Consider the following 16,946-nt stretch of genomic DNA (forward strand, 5'->3'; position numbering starts at 1 on the left):
TTCCCTTTTCTTCAGTTTGGACATAGCATCTCATACAGCCCAGGCTGGATTTGAACATAGCTGAAGAGGACTTTGAATTTCTGATCCCCCTGCCTTACCTCCCCTGGGCTCATAGGCTTGTGCCACTATGTCAGATCTATGTAGTACAAGAGATTGAATCCAGGACCTCTGACATGCTAGACAAGCACACTACCGAGCTATGATCCTAGCTGCCTTTTCATTTTCTCAACAGTGCCTTTCAAAGGGAAGACAACTCCATTTGTTTACTTGTTTAGAGAAAGGGTCTCATGTGTGCACAGGCTGGCCTAGAACTCGTCCTGTAGCTGGGGATGCCCTCCAGATCTCCAGATTCTAATCACTCTATCTCTTGAGTGTTGGGATTCCAGGTGTGCCGTTGTGCCTGATTTACAAAGTGTGACAGATGGAACCCAGGGCTCCTGCATGCTGCGGGGTGGGGGTTGGGGGGATGGGGGGGTGAGGGAGTGGGAGGGTGGGGAGGTGGGTGAGGAGGAGTGGGGGGTGATGGAACCTAGGGCTCCTGAATGCTGTGGGGGTGGGGGGAATGGAACCCAGGGCTCCTGCATGCTACAGGGGATGGAACCCAGGGCTCCTGCATGCTGGGGGGGGGGGATAGAACCCAGGGCTCCTGCATGCTGGTGGACCATTCTACTAATCTACTTACAACTCCAGCCCTGAACCTTTTGTTTCCCATGGATTATGTAAAGAATCTTTATATACTGCTAGGAGACTTTCCTATTTATATATTCTTCCTGATATTTTAGACTTTTATTCCTTTTCTGTTTGTTTTGAGACAGTCTTTCTACAAAGCTCTCATTTTCTGGAACTAACTCTGTAGACCAGGCTTGCCTCAAACTCACAGAGATCTACTTGCCTCTGCCTAGAATTCCAAGGCGTGTGCCACCATGGCCCGGTTTGCAGTTGAAATCTTGACCTTCCTAAATCTCTGCCCTTCTTGGATGACTTTTCCGGTCACCTGTTGATACTTTTCCCCCTTCCTCTTCCTGCCAATCCCACAGGCCCTGAAAGTTTCAGTAAAGTCATTGAGAACTCAGTACACTAAAGCCTTCTAGAACGATATCACTGGGGAGTGAGGAGAGGATGCAGCATGGAACTGGTTGTCACCTGAGTGCATTTTAAGAAAACCTACCATATACTTTTCTCAGCATAAGTAGTGTTGGGGCACACATCTCTTTATGATCCCAACACTTGGGAAGTGGTGTTAGAAGGCCCATGTGTTCTAGGCTAACTTGGGCTACATGAGACCCCATCTGAAAAAGAACCCCCCCAACACAGACAAAACAACAGAGAAGGAATACTGAAATGAGCAAACCATTTAAGAAAAGAAAAATGTCAAGAAAATAATCTCAAATAAAAAATAGTTCTTTCTAAGAACCATCTGTCGGTCGTAGTTTCCTTGGGCATGGCAAAGTAGTCTCCACATTTAGCCTTCACTGTCTTCAGTTCACTATAGACTGATGCAAACAGCCTAGATCACAGCTGGACACTTGGACCATCAGGGTGATGTAGGAGCGCCCGGGGCAAGCCTGGCAGCACTTGGAGACAGGCTTACCTCTACCACTTGTTTATCATCTTTGTTAGATATTTCTCAGGTTCAAAGTTCCAGTCGCTGTGAGCCAGCTTGAGGGGAGGAGGAGCAAGCTACACTGACAGCTTTCCAGACCCTTTCTTTGGAATATACCACCCCACTCCACCTCTGCCCACCTTTTTTTGCGGGGGGGGGGGGGGGGGGAGGGCAGGGTCTATATATAAGCCCTGGCTGGTATGGAACTCATTATATAGTTCAGGCTAGTATCTAATTCAGAGATTCACATGCTCTGATACCTGGTGCTGGGATTAAAGTTCAGCTGCACCATACTTGCCTTCCCTCCTTTCCTTTTTTGATTTTTTTTTTTTTTTTTTTTGAAACAGTTTTTCTGTAGCTTTGGAGGCTCTGTAGACTGGGCTGGCCTCAGTCTCATAGAGATCCATCTACCTCAGTCTCCCAAATGCTGGGATTAAAGATGTGTGCCACCACTGCCCAGCTACTCTCCTGCTTTCTTGAACAAAAGTTCAAGACAGGAACCAGAGGACCAGGGAGGATGGTCATCTCTCACTTGCAACATTCAGAAAAAGGTCTGCCTGCCGTCCAGCTCAAGTTGAAGTCCCCTATGGAAGGGCTGCAGTACCTTCTGCCTAGAGCCATCCTGCCATGGAGCATGGACTCCAAAATCTAAGGGTAGGGTCTCCATGCACTCCTGGAAAGAAAAAGACACTTCTGACAGTCTCATGTCCCACTACTAAGATCAGAATTCCTGACTTTGCTGTCTTCTAGTGAGTTTTTAGAAAGAAAGAGCCCCAGAAATGAACTCTTTATTCTGGAAACTCTCCTCTGAAAAAGCTTTCAAGACCCCCACCCCACCCGCCATCAAAGGTACCTCTCGACAGATGCACACATACGAAAAGACATTCTGAAAAAAAGTAAATGTCCTATGGGTAAATGGTGTGACTGCAATGGGATTCCACAAGAGTAAGCACAGAAGAGTGAACTTCGATGTAGGCAATAGAACGAGAGAATTTCAAAGATACTGCTGAGTAAGAAGTGCTAGCCAGGGGCTTGGATATCTGTCCTTCAGTAGCGATGCTTGCCTACCAACAAGGCCACAAGTTCCCTCTCCACTGCAGGGGGAAGAAAAAGTTCCACTCTGGCCATATCACATGACCCCAGAGATAGTTCATAAAGAGACCAAGCTAACCTTTGCTGACCAAAGTTGAAGCAGAGTGATCACCTGGGGTTGGGACTGGGTTGCACCTGAATGAAATGAAAACCTTTGCACACCTTCACCTCCGTGGTGCATACAGGGCCATAACTATATGCACTAAGGTGTAAGAAGGGTTTGCATTCTACTTGTATATAAACCTACCTACCCTTTCTTAATTGGGTTTGCAGGAGGTTGTTTCTTCTTTTACCTATTCTGAGTGTATTTACCCAGTGTTTGGGAATCTATCCCAATGTTGCCATAAAGCTTGAGGAACTTTGCCTGGCGAGGGTGATGTGGGGTCACAAACACACCAGACAGACAGAGCTTAAGTGAAAAATTTTAATTAAAGGGAAGGAAAAGAAAAAGAGGTAAAGAGGCAGAGAGAGAGGACAGAAGAGAAGTGGGAGACAGGAAAAGTCCTGTCTGCCCCAGGGGAACTGTGGGGAAGAGGGCAGGAAAGAGAAGAGAGGGAAAAGAGAGGAGAGCAAAATAGTGCTTAAGTGGGCGGGGGGGGGGTGTCTTTCTTTCAAAGGGGCTCATTGCACCTGCGTGCAGACTACCCAATTGTGGAACCTTGGGTTCCTGAGTGCATTCTACTAGGTGATGGGCAGGTCAGCCTAATGCCTGAATCCTCACACCCAGGACCTTTTTGCTAGGCAGGAACTGAGCTGCAGCCCTTCAGTGCTTCCCTGCCTCCCCCTCCAAAGGGACTTTTTTTCTTAATGCACCAGGGGCAAAGCCTGGAAGCATGCCAGGCAGACCCTAGAGGCCAAGGCAGCTGGCCTCGGGCCATGCCTTAACTTGCACATTCCTGGGCTTATCTCTGGCCCCTCTGCCCCCAGGACTCCCATCTTTCCTCCTTCCCTCCTAAGTAGTAGTATGCAGCTCAGACCTGGGAGGTTGTTGACCCTTGCTGACCAGTATAGCTTGGCCCTTCTGGGTGTGCCTGCTTGGAGGACATCTAGTGCTGATCAAGCTTATCTTGGTCACATAGCCTCCCTCCTTTATTTTCTCCCTTTAGATCCCAAGACTTCCTGCTATCCGCTCTCCGGTAGCTTCAGTGGGTCTCCAGTTCTGCTCTCCTCCCAGGAGCCGTCTTGATAAGAACTTACTTTTGCCTGGGCTTGCTCTTATCTGTCCTCCACACCCCCACCCCTGCCCCACCTTTTAGCATCACCCACTGGTCCTGTTCCTTGCCGACCTGGGGCTTCGTTTAATCTTCAGACATTCCCTCAGGGTTCTTTGCCAGTGCTTGGGGGTTGAGGGCCTTGAGACACAACCGGTGCACGCTTGGAGCACAAGTGCAGAGGACGAAATCTTCCCCACCTCCCAACCTTTGACGCCAGAAGGAATGGAGCCCGGCCCAGGCACTTCGTAAGTGCGGGGTACAGGTCAGTGTGCTTTCCATCCACAGTGTGCTCCCTGGGAATAGCGTTAGGAGCCTCATTTCTCTGAGGCAGGAGCCGCGGCACGAGGTTGGAAAGGACGCGTGTGGTTGCCTGGATCTGAACAGCAACTTCCCCGGGGAAACGCCCTATTTCGGCTGTGGGGGCCCGCGGCTCCCGCCACACCCCTCTCCAGAGTTCCCTCCGGCGCCCGGGCCCAGAAGGTGGGGGGGCTGGCTGGCGTCGGGGAGGGCCACTCATGGGAGGCGGCCACAAAGCCCCGCGTGGCAGAAGCGGCAGTGCAGGAGACGCGGGCCTCGAGGCGCAGCCCCCGCGGCGCGCGCAAACTGCGCGGAACTACTTCAGCGGAGCGGCTGCGGGGCGAGAGTCCCGGTAGCGGCCGCACGGGGATCGAGGCGAGTACGGGCCGCCACAGAGCCGCGGGGAGCCGCGGGCACGGCCACGTGCTCCCCGCCGGGCTCGCACGCTCAGACGCGCCGGGGCCGCGGGGGCCACCGGCGGCAGAACGCGCGCGCCCCGCGCGCACACTCCGGGCACGCACGCCGGCTGCCCCGCCCACCCGCCGCGCCCCGCCCTCCCGCGCGCCCCGCCACGCCCCCGCGGCGCCGGTCGTCGCCCTCCTGTTGGCTGGCCGGCGCATGACGCGCGGCGCCCCCGCCCCCGCCCCTCGTCAGTCACTCGGCGGAGGCGGCGCTGGCGGGGACTAGTCTCGTCCGGAGACTGGCGGCGGCAGCGGCGGCGGCGGCGGCGGCCGGAGCTCGAGCCCAGCGGCGGAGGGCGGGCGGGCGGGCGGCGCGGGGAGGGCGGGGGCCGCTCCGCGACGCTGCGGACCGCGCTTCTCCTCTGAGCGGCGGCGCGCGCAGCGGGCGGGGCGCCGAGGGCCAGCCCGTCCATGACCATGGGCGACAAGAAGAGCCCGACCAGGTACCTGCCGGGCGCCGAGGGGGGGCGGAAGGGGGAGGGCGGCCGCGGCGGGCGGGGACGCCGGCGACTAGGCCGGAGCGGCCGCGCGGGGGAGGCGCGCTAAGATGGAGACCCGGGGGCGGAGGGAGGCGGTGTCGCTTCGCTCGGGCCGGCGGCCGTGCGCGCCGCAGCCATGGCGGCTCCTCCTCAGCCGCCCTCCGCCGCCGCCGCTCCGCCCAGACAAAGGGAGATTTAACCAGGTGGGGCGGGCGGGAGGGCGCGAGCAGGGGCGGGCAGCGCGCGGCGCCGGCCCCTCCGCGCCGCCGCCCGGCCGTCCCGGCTGCCCGCCGCCTTCGGGATCCGGCCCACGGCCCGCGCCGCGCCCCCGCCGCCCCGCGCTCGCGCCCACGAGTCTGCCCGCTTCCTGCGCCCGGCGCGGCCCCGCGTGAGCCTTCGCCGCCAGGCGCTCGGTTCCCGGGGCCGGAGGGGGCACGGCTCCGCGCTGTCCGTCCTCTGGCCCCGGTGCCCGCCAGTGGGGTGGATGGGTGGTCGCCGCGAGAAGTTTCCAGTGTCGGATTCCTGTGAAATGACGACGGCTCACCAGCTCCTGTTTCTCTCCTCTCTCCATCCTCCCTTCGGTTCCTCACTGCTCGGAAGGCCAAAAAGACGAAGCGAAACCTGCTGCAGACGAAGGCTTTTGGGATTGTAGCGTCTGCACCTTCAGGAACAGCGCCGAAGCCTTTAAATGCAGCATCTGCGACGTGCGGAAAGGCACCTCCACCAGGTACTGGAAGGCCAATGTGTTATAGCTTTTGTTGAAAGACTTGTTTGGGCTTTATCTGTTGTGCGGAGGAGAGGGGAGTACTTTATTATTATTGATCGCCCTCTTGCCAACTTGTTGATTACGACCTTTTTTTTTTTTTTTTTTTTTTTTGCGTTTGGGGGGTGGGGGATGTGGTAGGGTTGCTTGCCATTTCAAGTTGGGTGCAGTGTCTCGTGCTAAAATACAGGATTTATGGGAGGGAATTTTCCCATGTTTTTCGTCGTGTTTCAGACAGACACTGCATTTATTTGTTACTGCATCCCTTAGCTTGTGTTGGTATTGGCTCCCAAAGGGGAGAGAGGAAGTGGGGATACTGCTGTGGGTTGTAATACATTAGACCTTTTTGTTTTTTGCCATGTGCAGAGTGGTTTTAATTTGTCCGGGATTAGTTTTTTCCTGAGTTTGATGGTGTTATGGTAGTACAATAAGGCTCGGTTGTGCCTTTTTTTTCCCCTTGAGTTGCAAATGTCCCTTTTTTGCGCTTGAAGATAAATAGGGTTGGAAAGTGTATAGGGGGGTGCTGATGTGTCTCTTTGTTATTAGCTTATTTAGAATGGTAAAGAAGTGTGTGAAATGTTGAGGTGAATAGAGCTTTAAAGTTTGTGTAATGATGTATTAAAACGTTGAAAGGGTTTCTTTTATATTGAGATGAGAGTGGTTAATTGCACATGATAGCAAATGAGTTGGAACTCTACTAATAGTGTAAAAACTGATAGTCTTCCAGGTGTCTTACCCTTTATTTGTGATTTCTGTTGCTAAGCGTTTAGGTTACTGTGTTCTTGCTCTCGTTTAAGGGGACTGTCTTTAGAGCACATGTGAAAGTGAGGTGAGGTTAGAACCTTTCAGGAGTCGAGGTTGATGACCAAAAGTTTCATTTCAGCAGGTGCTTGCTTTTGAGTGGATGGCATCCCATTGTGACTGTAGTTCCACCTGGATGTTGAATGATGTGTCCTGTCAGGGTCTCTTTGCTGTACTTTCACTTGGGATTAGGGAGTTCTGGCTGCAAGTCTGTAACTAGAATGAATTGCCCCAGTTACTGTGGACTGTTTTTTAATTTAACTGACTCCTAAGAAATGAGGTTTTTGAATCAAAACTCAAGAACTGAAATTTACTTGCCTGTAAGATAGCATCTCACGATGTTTGGAGCTAATCTGAAAAGGCAATCCTGTTGCCTCAGTCTCTTGAGTGCTGGGATTGTAGCCCTTTCCACCACACCCAGCTAGTAGTTTTTTTTTTTTTTTTTTTTAAGTAAATTAATGTCAAATTTTTGTATCATAATAGATTTAGCCAAATGGAAAACCCATTTCTGTGGGTTTTGTTCTGTCAAAAATCGGGGATTCCATCAGGCAGCGGCAAAGTCTAGAAATGTATTTGTTACTTAAATCAATAGTAACTGTGTATTATTTATGAGTAATGTTTTTTACATGTAGAATCCCTCTGAGGCCAAAGCTCTTTATTGTGGTTTTGCTTTGAGTGTTACTGTAGATGATGTTCAAGTAAATGACCAGGAAACTAGTAAGAACTTGAGAACCATGCTGGTAAACAGAAACCAGCCAGATTCAAAAGTTTACTTCTGATGTATTGCTGGGAATAATCATCTCATATTGAAATACTTTCCAATTTCTACTTTTATTGAAAAGCCTGACTCACCAACTTTTTGGAAACACGTGAACGGTGTTGACTTTAAGTTTTATCTAAGTTTTCAGATCCACAGATGATGATAGAAATTATAGGACATTTGAGTCTGCCACTTCACAAATGATTAAAGTGCTGTCTTTCAGGGATTTCATGCAGTTGAGTCATTCTGTAGGTTTTGAAGACAGATTTTGCCTTTAAAATGCTAGTCATGATACTCTTTGGACAGAGCTTGTTTGCATTTGGTTGTTATTAGTACTTCAGTGTTTGAGATGTATTCAGAAGTCATTAAGTGGAATGCAAGTAACAGTTTTGGGTCTGTGTTACTCAAGGGTTTCATGAATAAGAAACAAATATGACCAGTGTTCTGCTCTCTGAGCCAGTGTATCCCTTGATTTCTCTGGGATATTATATTGGTTATTACAATATTTTTCTCTTGAACTTTTGCTTGTAGATAGTTTTGTACTTCCAAGATTTCATAGGATCTTGCCATTTTCTCTCTTTCATAGTATTAATCAGGTGGCAGTAGAAAATTTAATTTGGGCGGCGGTGGTGGTGTACACCTTTAATACCAGCACTTGGAAGGCAGAGGTAGACAGATCTCTATACATTCAAGGCCAGCCTGGTCTACAGATCTAGTTTCAGGTCAGGCTCCAAAGCTACACAGAGAAACCCTGTCTCAAAAACAAACAAAAAACTCAATTTGGTTTTGGTCTGGTTTTGCATACTGGGCATTAAAGTCAGGTGTGCAGAAACTTCAACTCAGCCTGGTGTTGGGGCTTGGATGGTAGGTAATAGATGAAAATTGGCAATTAGTGTTTGCTGACACACATGGTTTTGTTGCTCTGAGCTAGTGTTTAAACAGCCTGATCTGGTTAGCTGGCCAGTAGTTACTGTGGAGTTGTTAATTATGCTTGTCTTTTTGCTGCTGGCATCTACCAGTCAACCCAGGAAAAAGCTTTAAATTAGTGGTAGTCCAATAAGACACGGTGCCTTTGTGGATAGGGTTGATATCACTCATTTAATTTAAGTAGGACAATACTTACCCTCATCAAAAAAGAGCATTTATGAAGTTCCTATGATGTGAAAGAAGCAGCTGAAGGGATGGGGAGGTGTTAAAAGGATTGTAGAACGTGCACCCAGGTAAACTAAGCCAAGCTGTAGAGACTGCCAAAGGTGTGTAAACTGGGATTGGAACAGCCTGGCTTGGGAATCAACTAGAAGGAACCCTTCCCCCCATTTCTTTAGAAGGAAAACTGATTTCTACAAAATCAGCTGCCAGCTTTTCTGTTGCAATGTGCAGTAGCATTTTTAACTCTGTAGGTAGATAGCATAGGGATTTTCTGGAGTGGCATAGAGCAGAGTGAAAGGGACAGTCAGAGAAAAACTCCAAGGGAAAAGGAGTAGACACTGACTAATCTAGTGGGATGGTCTGGGAGAAGACCTCCTTATACATTTCTTCATTTTTATTTATGAATGGTCCTGCTGGGCTAAGTTCTGTATTTAGAGATAGTTCTTTGGGTCTGTAACACTTTTCTTTTTTTTTAAATAATTAGTTTATTTTTATTTTATGTGCATTGGTGTTTTGCCTGCATGTATGTCTGTGTGAGAGTGTCAGATCTTGTAGATCAGGAGTTACAGACAGTTGTGAGAACTGCCATGTGGGTGCTGGGAATTGAACCTGGGTCCTCTGGAAGAGCAGCCAATGCTTTTAACCACTGAGCCATCTCTCTAGCCTCATTAATCTGTTATTCTTTTGAGATAGACTCTAGAATGGCCTGTAACTGACTACATAGCCTGGGCAGACTTTGAACTTCTTGGCCCTTTCTTGCTAGTCTAGAGAGTTTGTGTATTACAGCTGTGTGCCATTAAAATCTGGTCTTTCGTCTATAATTTCTTTCTTGCATTCTTGATTTTTTTTAAAAGTATTTTTTATTTTTAATTATGTTCGTTGTGCATGTATTTCCCAGACCAGTTGGAGTTACAGGTGGTTGTTAGCTGCCTGATATAGATGCTGGGAATTGAACCCTGGTCCTCTGAAAACATTAAGTGCTTTTAACCACTGAATGAACTCCAGTTTGTGATTTTTTTTTTTTTAAAGAGCTTTATTGGAGGTATACTTTTACGTATCATAACATTCACTCATCATGAGTGCAGTTACGTGATTTTTCTAACGTCATTTGAAAGAGTGAAAGAGTCACCAACATTCCAAGTTTTAGAACATTGTAAAAATGTCAGTTGGTTTCCTCTTTTCACATTCATTGATACAAATCAAGATTAACAGTGGAGCCTAAAGTGGTTGTGGACTGCTGGAAGATTACCTCCCCACCATGGTGGTACACCCAGCTTGCAAAGATGAGAAGATGAAGGCGCATTTTTGTATGTATAAGATGGCAGGTGTGTGAGAGAGAAACATGATCCCTTTCTTGTAACTTGAAGTATTTCTTGTCATCCTGCTCTGTTAATGAAAGAGGGAAGAAAGAGTAAAGCATTACAAGCCGGATGGTGGCGCTCGCCTTTAGTCCTAGCCTGTGCAGAGGCAGGTGGATCTCTGAGTGAGTTCGAGGCCAGCCTGGTCTACAGAGCTAGTTCCAGGACAGCTTCCAAAACCATAGAGAAACCCTGTCTTGGAAGACACCCCCCCCCAAAAAAAAAAAGAGTAAAGCATTAAGACTGCATGAACTTACATAATTCTTTGTGCTGCTGGTTTGTGTTGGACAGAATAACTTCCTAGACCTTGATTTTTTCTCCAAAGTAGTCTCTTTTGAAGTAGAACAGCATTGCTGTATCTTATATTTAAGTCTTTGATAGTTTCTTTGCTAATAGTGTTACTACATCTTTTTCTTTAGCTATTTAAAAGTCAATCGAGTAATTAATTGGAAATGTTTTGGATCAGTTACTATAGATTTAGAGCTTCATTGTTTTCATCTCCAGATTTTTAACATTCCTTTTTTGTGTGCACACTCCGTGGTAGATGTGGAAGTGAGAGGATAACTTGGACAAGTTGGATTCGTTCCACTCTACCTGTCCTGGCTATCTGCAAAGTTTATGCATATCCCTGTCAACCTTTTGTTTGTTTTCCAGACAGGGTTTCCCTGTGTAGCCCTGGCTGTCCTGGAACTCACTGTTGTAGACTTCACTGGCCCGAACTCTGCCTCTCTCCACCTTCCTAGTTCTGGGACAAACTTCCCAGCATCCCTGTCATCTTTATCATATGCCGTATCTTATCTCAATGTTGAATTGAAAATCTTATTTAATCCCTGGTTAGTTAACTACTGTGAAAAGTTTACTGTTTTTTTTTTTTTTAGAACTTTATGGACAGTAGGAAAAAAGGAAAAAAAAATTAAGCTCTTACAGTTGTAGAGAATTAACTATCTTTACAGAAAGGTACTTTGGATGTTGAATTGGAGGAATCTTGAGAAGTGACTTGTGTTCCTTTTTTTTTGAGAGCTTCAGGAGTTTTGAGTGTGTAACTTTATAATGATATCCTGACAACTCAGTCTGTTGAGAAGTCACTAAGTACTATAGAAGTTTTGTGGACAAACCACAGTATAGTTGTGATCTTTGATAGAACCAAGAGTGCATCTATCTGTCAGTACATTTCAGATAGTAAGACTTCCAGCCATCCTACCTATATTTTCTGAGAATCCACAACTGTGGTTTTGTACCTTGAGTCACATTGGCTTCATTGTATTGTTTACCTTTCATAAAAATACTCTGTAAAATGCATTTCAAAAATTCCCTCTGTGTTCCAAATCATCAAACATTAACAAACCTTTCAAAGTGGGGAGTTTTCAAGATTACTCTTAACAGATGTTGAATAATAATTTATTTTGTATTTATTATTGTATTGAACTTACTGTTCCTTGCTACTCACTTTATCTTAGGTATACTTGGTGACTGTAAAGAAAATTACCTTTCCAGGTAATTTAATTTACCTGATCATTTGACAAGATTTTATTGTTCACAGAGGTCTGGGTTTGTGTATGCACAGCGTTGCAAAAAGACAGGCAAAGTTCCTGTTCTCATAGAGCTTGAAGTACTATGGAGAGGGAAGAGAAAATACATTAACAGAACTGAGATCGTTCAGCTATTATTGGTGGATGTCCTGAAGAGTGTGGGAATGAGCATAGAGGAATGAGGGATGGTGGAGGCTGCTCTACAAACAGATGGACAGTGCTGCTGTTTAGCAGTTTAGCTGCTGTATGTTATTTAGCTTTTTTAGTTTGAATGATGTTTACTAGTTTGGATTGCTAGTTTTGGGGTCCTAGGCTACTCAGCTTAGTTGTGTGTTGTATATTGAATGCAGACCAGCTAACTTCTTTCAGTGTTTTTTAATCACCAGGATAGGAGATTATACACTGCTATAGTTTTGAACTATTTATGTGGCATACATCTATTATGTACTTCCAGAAGGTGCTTGAAGAACTCCAAGGTTCAGAAACCTTAGCAAAAGAACTAGCAGAATCAGCTCTTAACTACTAAGTATGGTTCTGCATGTGAGCTGCTAACGATGTCTCTGGCCTGCTTTCTCTTATGTTCCCTCATCATCACTTTTTCTCCTTATATTGTCTTTGCTCCCCTAAAGTAGTACCTACTTTAACCTGTTGGTAATGTACAAGTTTAAATTAAAGGTTTGATGAACTTCTACAAAGTGAGTATGATTGTAACTTGATGTTCCAGATTCTTCATCAGATTTTTTGGAGAATATTCCCAGAAACCCCTTGTATACGGCCCTCATGTTTTGTTATTGGGGTGATTAGTTTCCCTTATGTTTTAATTCTGGTTGAGAGGGCTCCTGCGGTGTTACTCATTGTTACACTGACAAGATCCAACTATTATGCTGTGAGCAGTTCTTGTTTATTTTTTACCCAGTGCTGTTTTATTCTCAGGCCATCTGAGCAGTCCCCTCTCTGAGCACCAGCCCTCAGACTATCCATCCCTTTTGCATCTCCAGTCTGTCTCCCCTTCTTTTTGGCATTTATTTACTTGTTTTAGGTAGGGTCTCTCTATGTAGATCAGGAGGGATCTCAGAGATCTTCTTGCCTTTGCTTACAGGTGTGGTATCCTTTTATGTGAACAGACTGAAAGGTATGAAACTTCTAGAGGTCATAAAAAGAGTTGATTCCCACCTCTCATTGGCTGTATTGTTTAGCAGTGTCTTATTTATATTTTCTAGGCAGAATCTCAACTTGCCCAGGCTGACACGGTACTCAGCCTGTAGCCCAAGCTCACCTTGAACAGTTAATTCTTTTGTCCCAGCCTCCCAAATGCTTAGGTCTCTAGTATGTGCCACCATACCTGTCTGGGCTCATCAGTCACTGCTATTTGAAAACATTGATTAATAAGTAAATGGAGAACTCCACCTTCAAGAAACTATAGCCAGTGAGAACCAAGTGAGATAACTAATAAAGACAATTTAATCCATTGGTTGAAAAACTGAGTTCTGAGTGTGTTTTCCAAAGATGCCCCACAAACCACTAACAAATCCTACTTCAAATTATCTCCTGGTTCACATTCTTTTAGGAGGAAATCTAAATCATGAATATCTCAAAGATTTTGTTGTTTGTTCTTTTCCTGTGTCTATCTTTAGGATTTTGGAACCTGAAACTTATAACCACTCCATCTGCCCTCTATATACAGAGCATGTTTGTTCATACCAAAGTGGTGTTTTCTGAATGTGGACCATGATGTCTTACTTTGTACATCCATGTGTTCTTCCTCCCTTTCTTTTTTAAGGGCTTTCTCTTCGTGTTCCAGCTGATGTTTGTCTTTCCAGATGTCCTTCCATATGAAGCCTTTTTGCACCCCTCTTATTATGCATATTATATTTGATTTACCAGTCTTCTTCTGTTGTCACCTCATTGGAGGACAGGGTATTTGTTTTTTCATTTTGTTTTCCTATGTTTATTAAAACTGGCACTTCCTTGGGGTTCACAGATATCTGCTCTAAAGAGCAAATGAAGTTACAGTTCTTTTGGTTGTTAGTAGTTTTGGAGATAAAAAAACTGTTGCCTAATGTGTGCTAGAGCACAGCCTCAGTTTTGAGTTTCTTCATATGTGAGGGTTTTCCTGTTGTGTGTTCAATGTCACTGAGTTAGGTAAACATTGTCTCTCCAGTGTGCAGCTAGGAATAATATTCCTGTTTTTCTGTTTTTTTCTAAATAGGCACTGGGACTTTTTAAAATGTAAGACCAAAAAGCCTAGGGGGCAGAAAGCAGTGCATTTAAATTAAAGTAGTTCCTGGAGTGCTTTTGAGCTGTAGTGGTTTGTGGAACCCTTGACTGTCTACTGCCTTAAGTATTGTCTTAGTGGTTCAGGTTGTAGTTTTAGCAGTCAGAAGTCATGGGAAAGTCAGGAAATGAAGTAAGGGGTTGATGTATGGGATAAATAAAGCAATTTTGAAAAGGAGGATTGCTTGTTTGAAAAATGGCACCCAATATAACTTACAGAGAGGGTCGAGAGTACTGATCAATGTTGGAAGCCTTCTGTGCATTCTGCCATTTCAACATGTCCATAACTTGACAGTATGCCACCTAAATATGGTAGTTTTACATTTGTACCCTTTGTTCTATTTTTGTTGAGTAATTTGGAGTAACTGCTTGTGTTCTTTTGAAGTCTTGATGCATCCATTTCATTTATTTAGTTATATTTCAATTTCCATGCATTGAGCAATACTATGGTGACATAAATGAACTCAGTAATGGCAGTTGTGGTTATGGTGTAGCATTACTCAGAAACTGAGAGTTGGGATCATGAGGTAAACAGGTAAAATTTTTAAGCAGGGTTAATACTACTTTTCTTTTTCTTCTTCTTTTTTTTTAAGTCAATTTAGAATACCTGTTTTATCTTGTGGTTGGACCAAACACAAACAAACATACACACAAAAACAAATACCAGCCAAATACGCCCCCCCCAAAAAAAAAAACAGTGGGAGGGATTTAGGGATATGTTAAAAAAAATCCCTCTTGAGTTAAAACTTAAGTGTACTTTTTGTACAATTAAGAACTCCAAAAAATACAGATAAGAAACTTTGGTGGCCTTTGGAAGGGACAAGAGATTAAAGGAATACCAGTTTCCTCAGCATGATGAATCTTACAATATGGTGGTTAGTCATAGAGAGAAAAACTTGGTGACTGCTTTCTAAGAACAGCTCAGATGTCATATGTACGCTGTGAGGTTTGCTAGCTCCTCTCTCTTACAAAAAACTCAAGTGTTTGCTTCACAGGTACTAAAGAATAGCTCTAAGAAGTCGGACTTTTGATTCTAGTTGCTTTATGTCCCCAAACCCAAGACCATTTAGTGGTCTACTTGCCTATAAGGAGAAGGGTGTCATTCAAACTGATTGACTGTAAGATTCAGATTTCTTACCAATTCCTGGGTCATTGTTGTCTAACAGCTTGGTTGGATGATTGATCAAGCATAGTGAATCTGTTAATAAGTGGAAGTTGGATAAAGATTAAAAGTATAGTTGACCTAGGTCACTGTTCATGCTCAGTTCTGATTTTGAACTCTTTAAATGTGTTAACTTTGCACTCCTTGCAGGTTACTTCAGGACCTTGTAAATTATTAGTAGATTGTGTGTTTTCAATTTTGTGGGTGTATGGACATATGTATATCAGTGCAAGTGCTTGCAGAAGTTAAATATGTGAGAGTCACCTGGAGATGGAGTTGTAGATTCTGGAAACTGAAACCAGGTCCTCTGGAACAGAAGTACTTGTTTTTTGGGTTTTGTTTTTGTTTTTGTTTTTGTTTTTTTTTTATCAATATGTAGCTGTTTTGACTGCATGTATGTGTGCACCACATGCATGTCTGGTGCCTATGGAGGCCAGAAGAGGGTGCTGGATCCCCAGAACTAGAGTTAGAAATGGTTGTGAGCCACTATGTGGGGAAATCAAACTTAGGTCCTCTGGGAGAGCATTCAGTGCTGAGCCATCTCTACAGCTCACTGTTAGAGTATCAGTAAAGATTGATAAACTCGAACCCATCCTTGTCCTAAGTTTAGAAGAAAATACGTTACAGGATATGTAGAGACCAAACAAAAAATGGAAGCATACTCTTGTCACCAATTGGAATTGATTTTAAGAGGTCCATTCATTGGACTTTGCCTGGTGCTGTATTTAATGAACAAGTTTTGTGAACGTTTCATGTTTTTGAATTCCTTATTTGTAGAGATTAAAGTGAAAATCTTGCTTTGTGTAGATTGTATTCTAGAAGGACCCAGATACTGAATTTTTTATCAGTACCTTACCCAAACCCTCCACTGAAACAGATTTGCTGGGTCTTATTCCTGGAGTCTTCATAAGCATTTGTGAAGTAGGACCTGAGAACTTCATTTTTCATGGGTTCTCAGGCAGTGTCATGCTGCTGGTCTGGGTAGTACATCTTGGAATTGCCGGTTCAGATTGGAGCTTCAACTAACCAGGTAGACACACTTAGTTTTATACAAATAGTTAAATCTTGGCTTAATATTGGACACTTGGAACATAAAGCTTTTCAGTGTTTTTCAGAGTTGATAGTTTGATATCATAATCACAATTCTGAGTATGTTACCTCATATGATGCATAGCACATAATGGCAGAAGGCTGTTTAGGGTCACTTCAGAAATTGTCAGTTTTCTTAAACCAAAGCTGTCTTGGAAATCACTCTGTAGACCAGGTTGGCCTTAAACTGAGATCTACATGCTTTTCCCCGCCAAGTGCTTTCTTTTAAGTCACAACTTGGTTTTTAAAAGATTTAACATTTTCAATATTTTAAAAGATTCTGTATGCTTGCCTGTAGTGCATGTGAGGAGTGCAGGTACCCACAGAAACTGGAACTGGAGTAGCTTGCTTGTTAAGTGCTTTTCAGTGTGGCCACTGGAAGCCAAACTCTGGTCCTCTGCAACAGCAATATGTATTCTTTGTACTCTTAACTGTGAGGAAGCCAGTTTTAAAATCAAACATGAGACACAGTACAATCCAAAGACAACACTGATGTGATAGCTGCTTGTGAAGGAAGGCAAGGTGGCACAAACCTTAGGGTAGGGTAGGCAGAGGCAGGTTCATTTCTGTGAGTGGACCCTAACCTAGTCTGTATATGAATTTTAAGTGAGATGGGGTGAAACAGTGAGACCATGTCTCAAAAAACAAAACTACAACCAGGTGGGGGTTGCATATACCTTTAAAATCCCAGCAGAGGTAGGTGGATCTCTGTAAGTTCCAGGACAGCCAAAGCTACACAGAAACCCTGTCTCGAACCCCCCACCCCCCCACAACCCTACAAATTAAGTTACTAATCAAAGGAAAGCTAACTTCTTCATTGTTAAATAGGAGCAAATGAAATTTTGAAGATTTAAAAAAAAAAAATTTAGGTTGGGAAATGGAGATTCTCATAGACCTTTGGCTTATTTTAAATAT

The 16,946-nt window shown here is 44.8% G+C and overlaps 1 protein-coding gene across 1 annotated transcript in view; it reads left to right on the top strand.

Moving 5' to 3' along the window:
* Positions 1-5,214: 5,214 nt before the first annotated feature.
* The window catches only part of LOC127236267 (RING1 and YY1-binding protein-like), a 43,240-nt gene continuing 31,508 nt past the window's right edge, over positions 5,215-16,946 (top strand). Inside the window, exons 1-2 of the mRNA XM_051203880.1 lie at positions 5,215-5,534; positions 5,679-5,873. Of these exons, the coding sequence (XP_051059837.1) occupies positions 5,215-5,534; positions 5,679-5,873 (515 nt within the window). The remainder of the gene's footprint in view (positions 5,535-5,678; positions 5,874-16,946) is intronic.

Source organism: Phodopus roborovskii, unplaced genomic scaffold (assembly GCF_943737965.1).
Source record: "Phodopus roborovskii unplaced genomic scaffold, PHOROB, whole genome shotgun sequence".
In the NCBI taxonomy this organism is placed as follows: domain Eukaryota; kingdom Metazoa; phylum Chordata; class Mammalia; order Rodentia; family Cricetidae; genus Phodopus; species Phodopus roborovskii.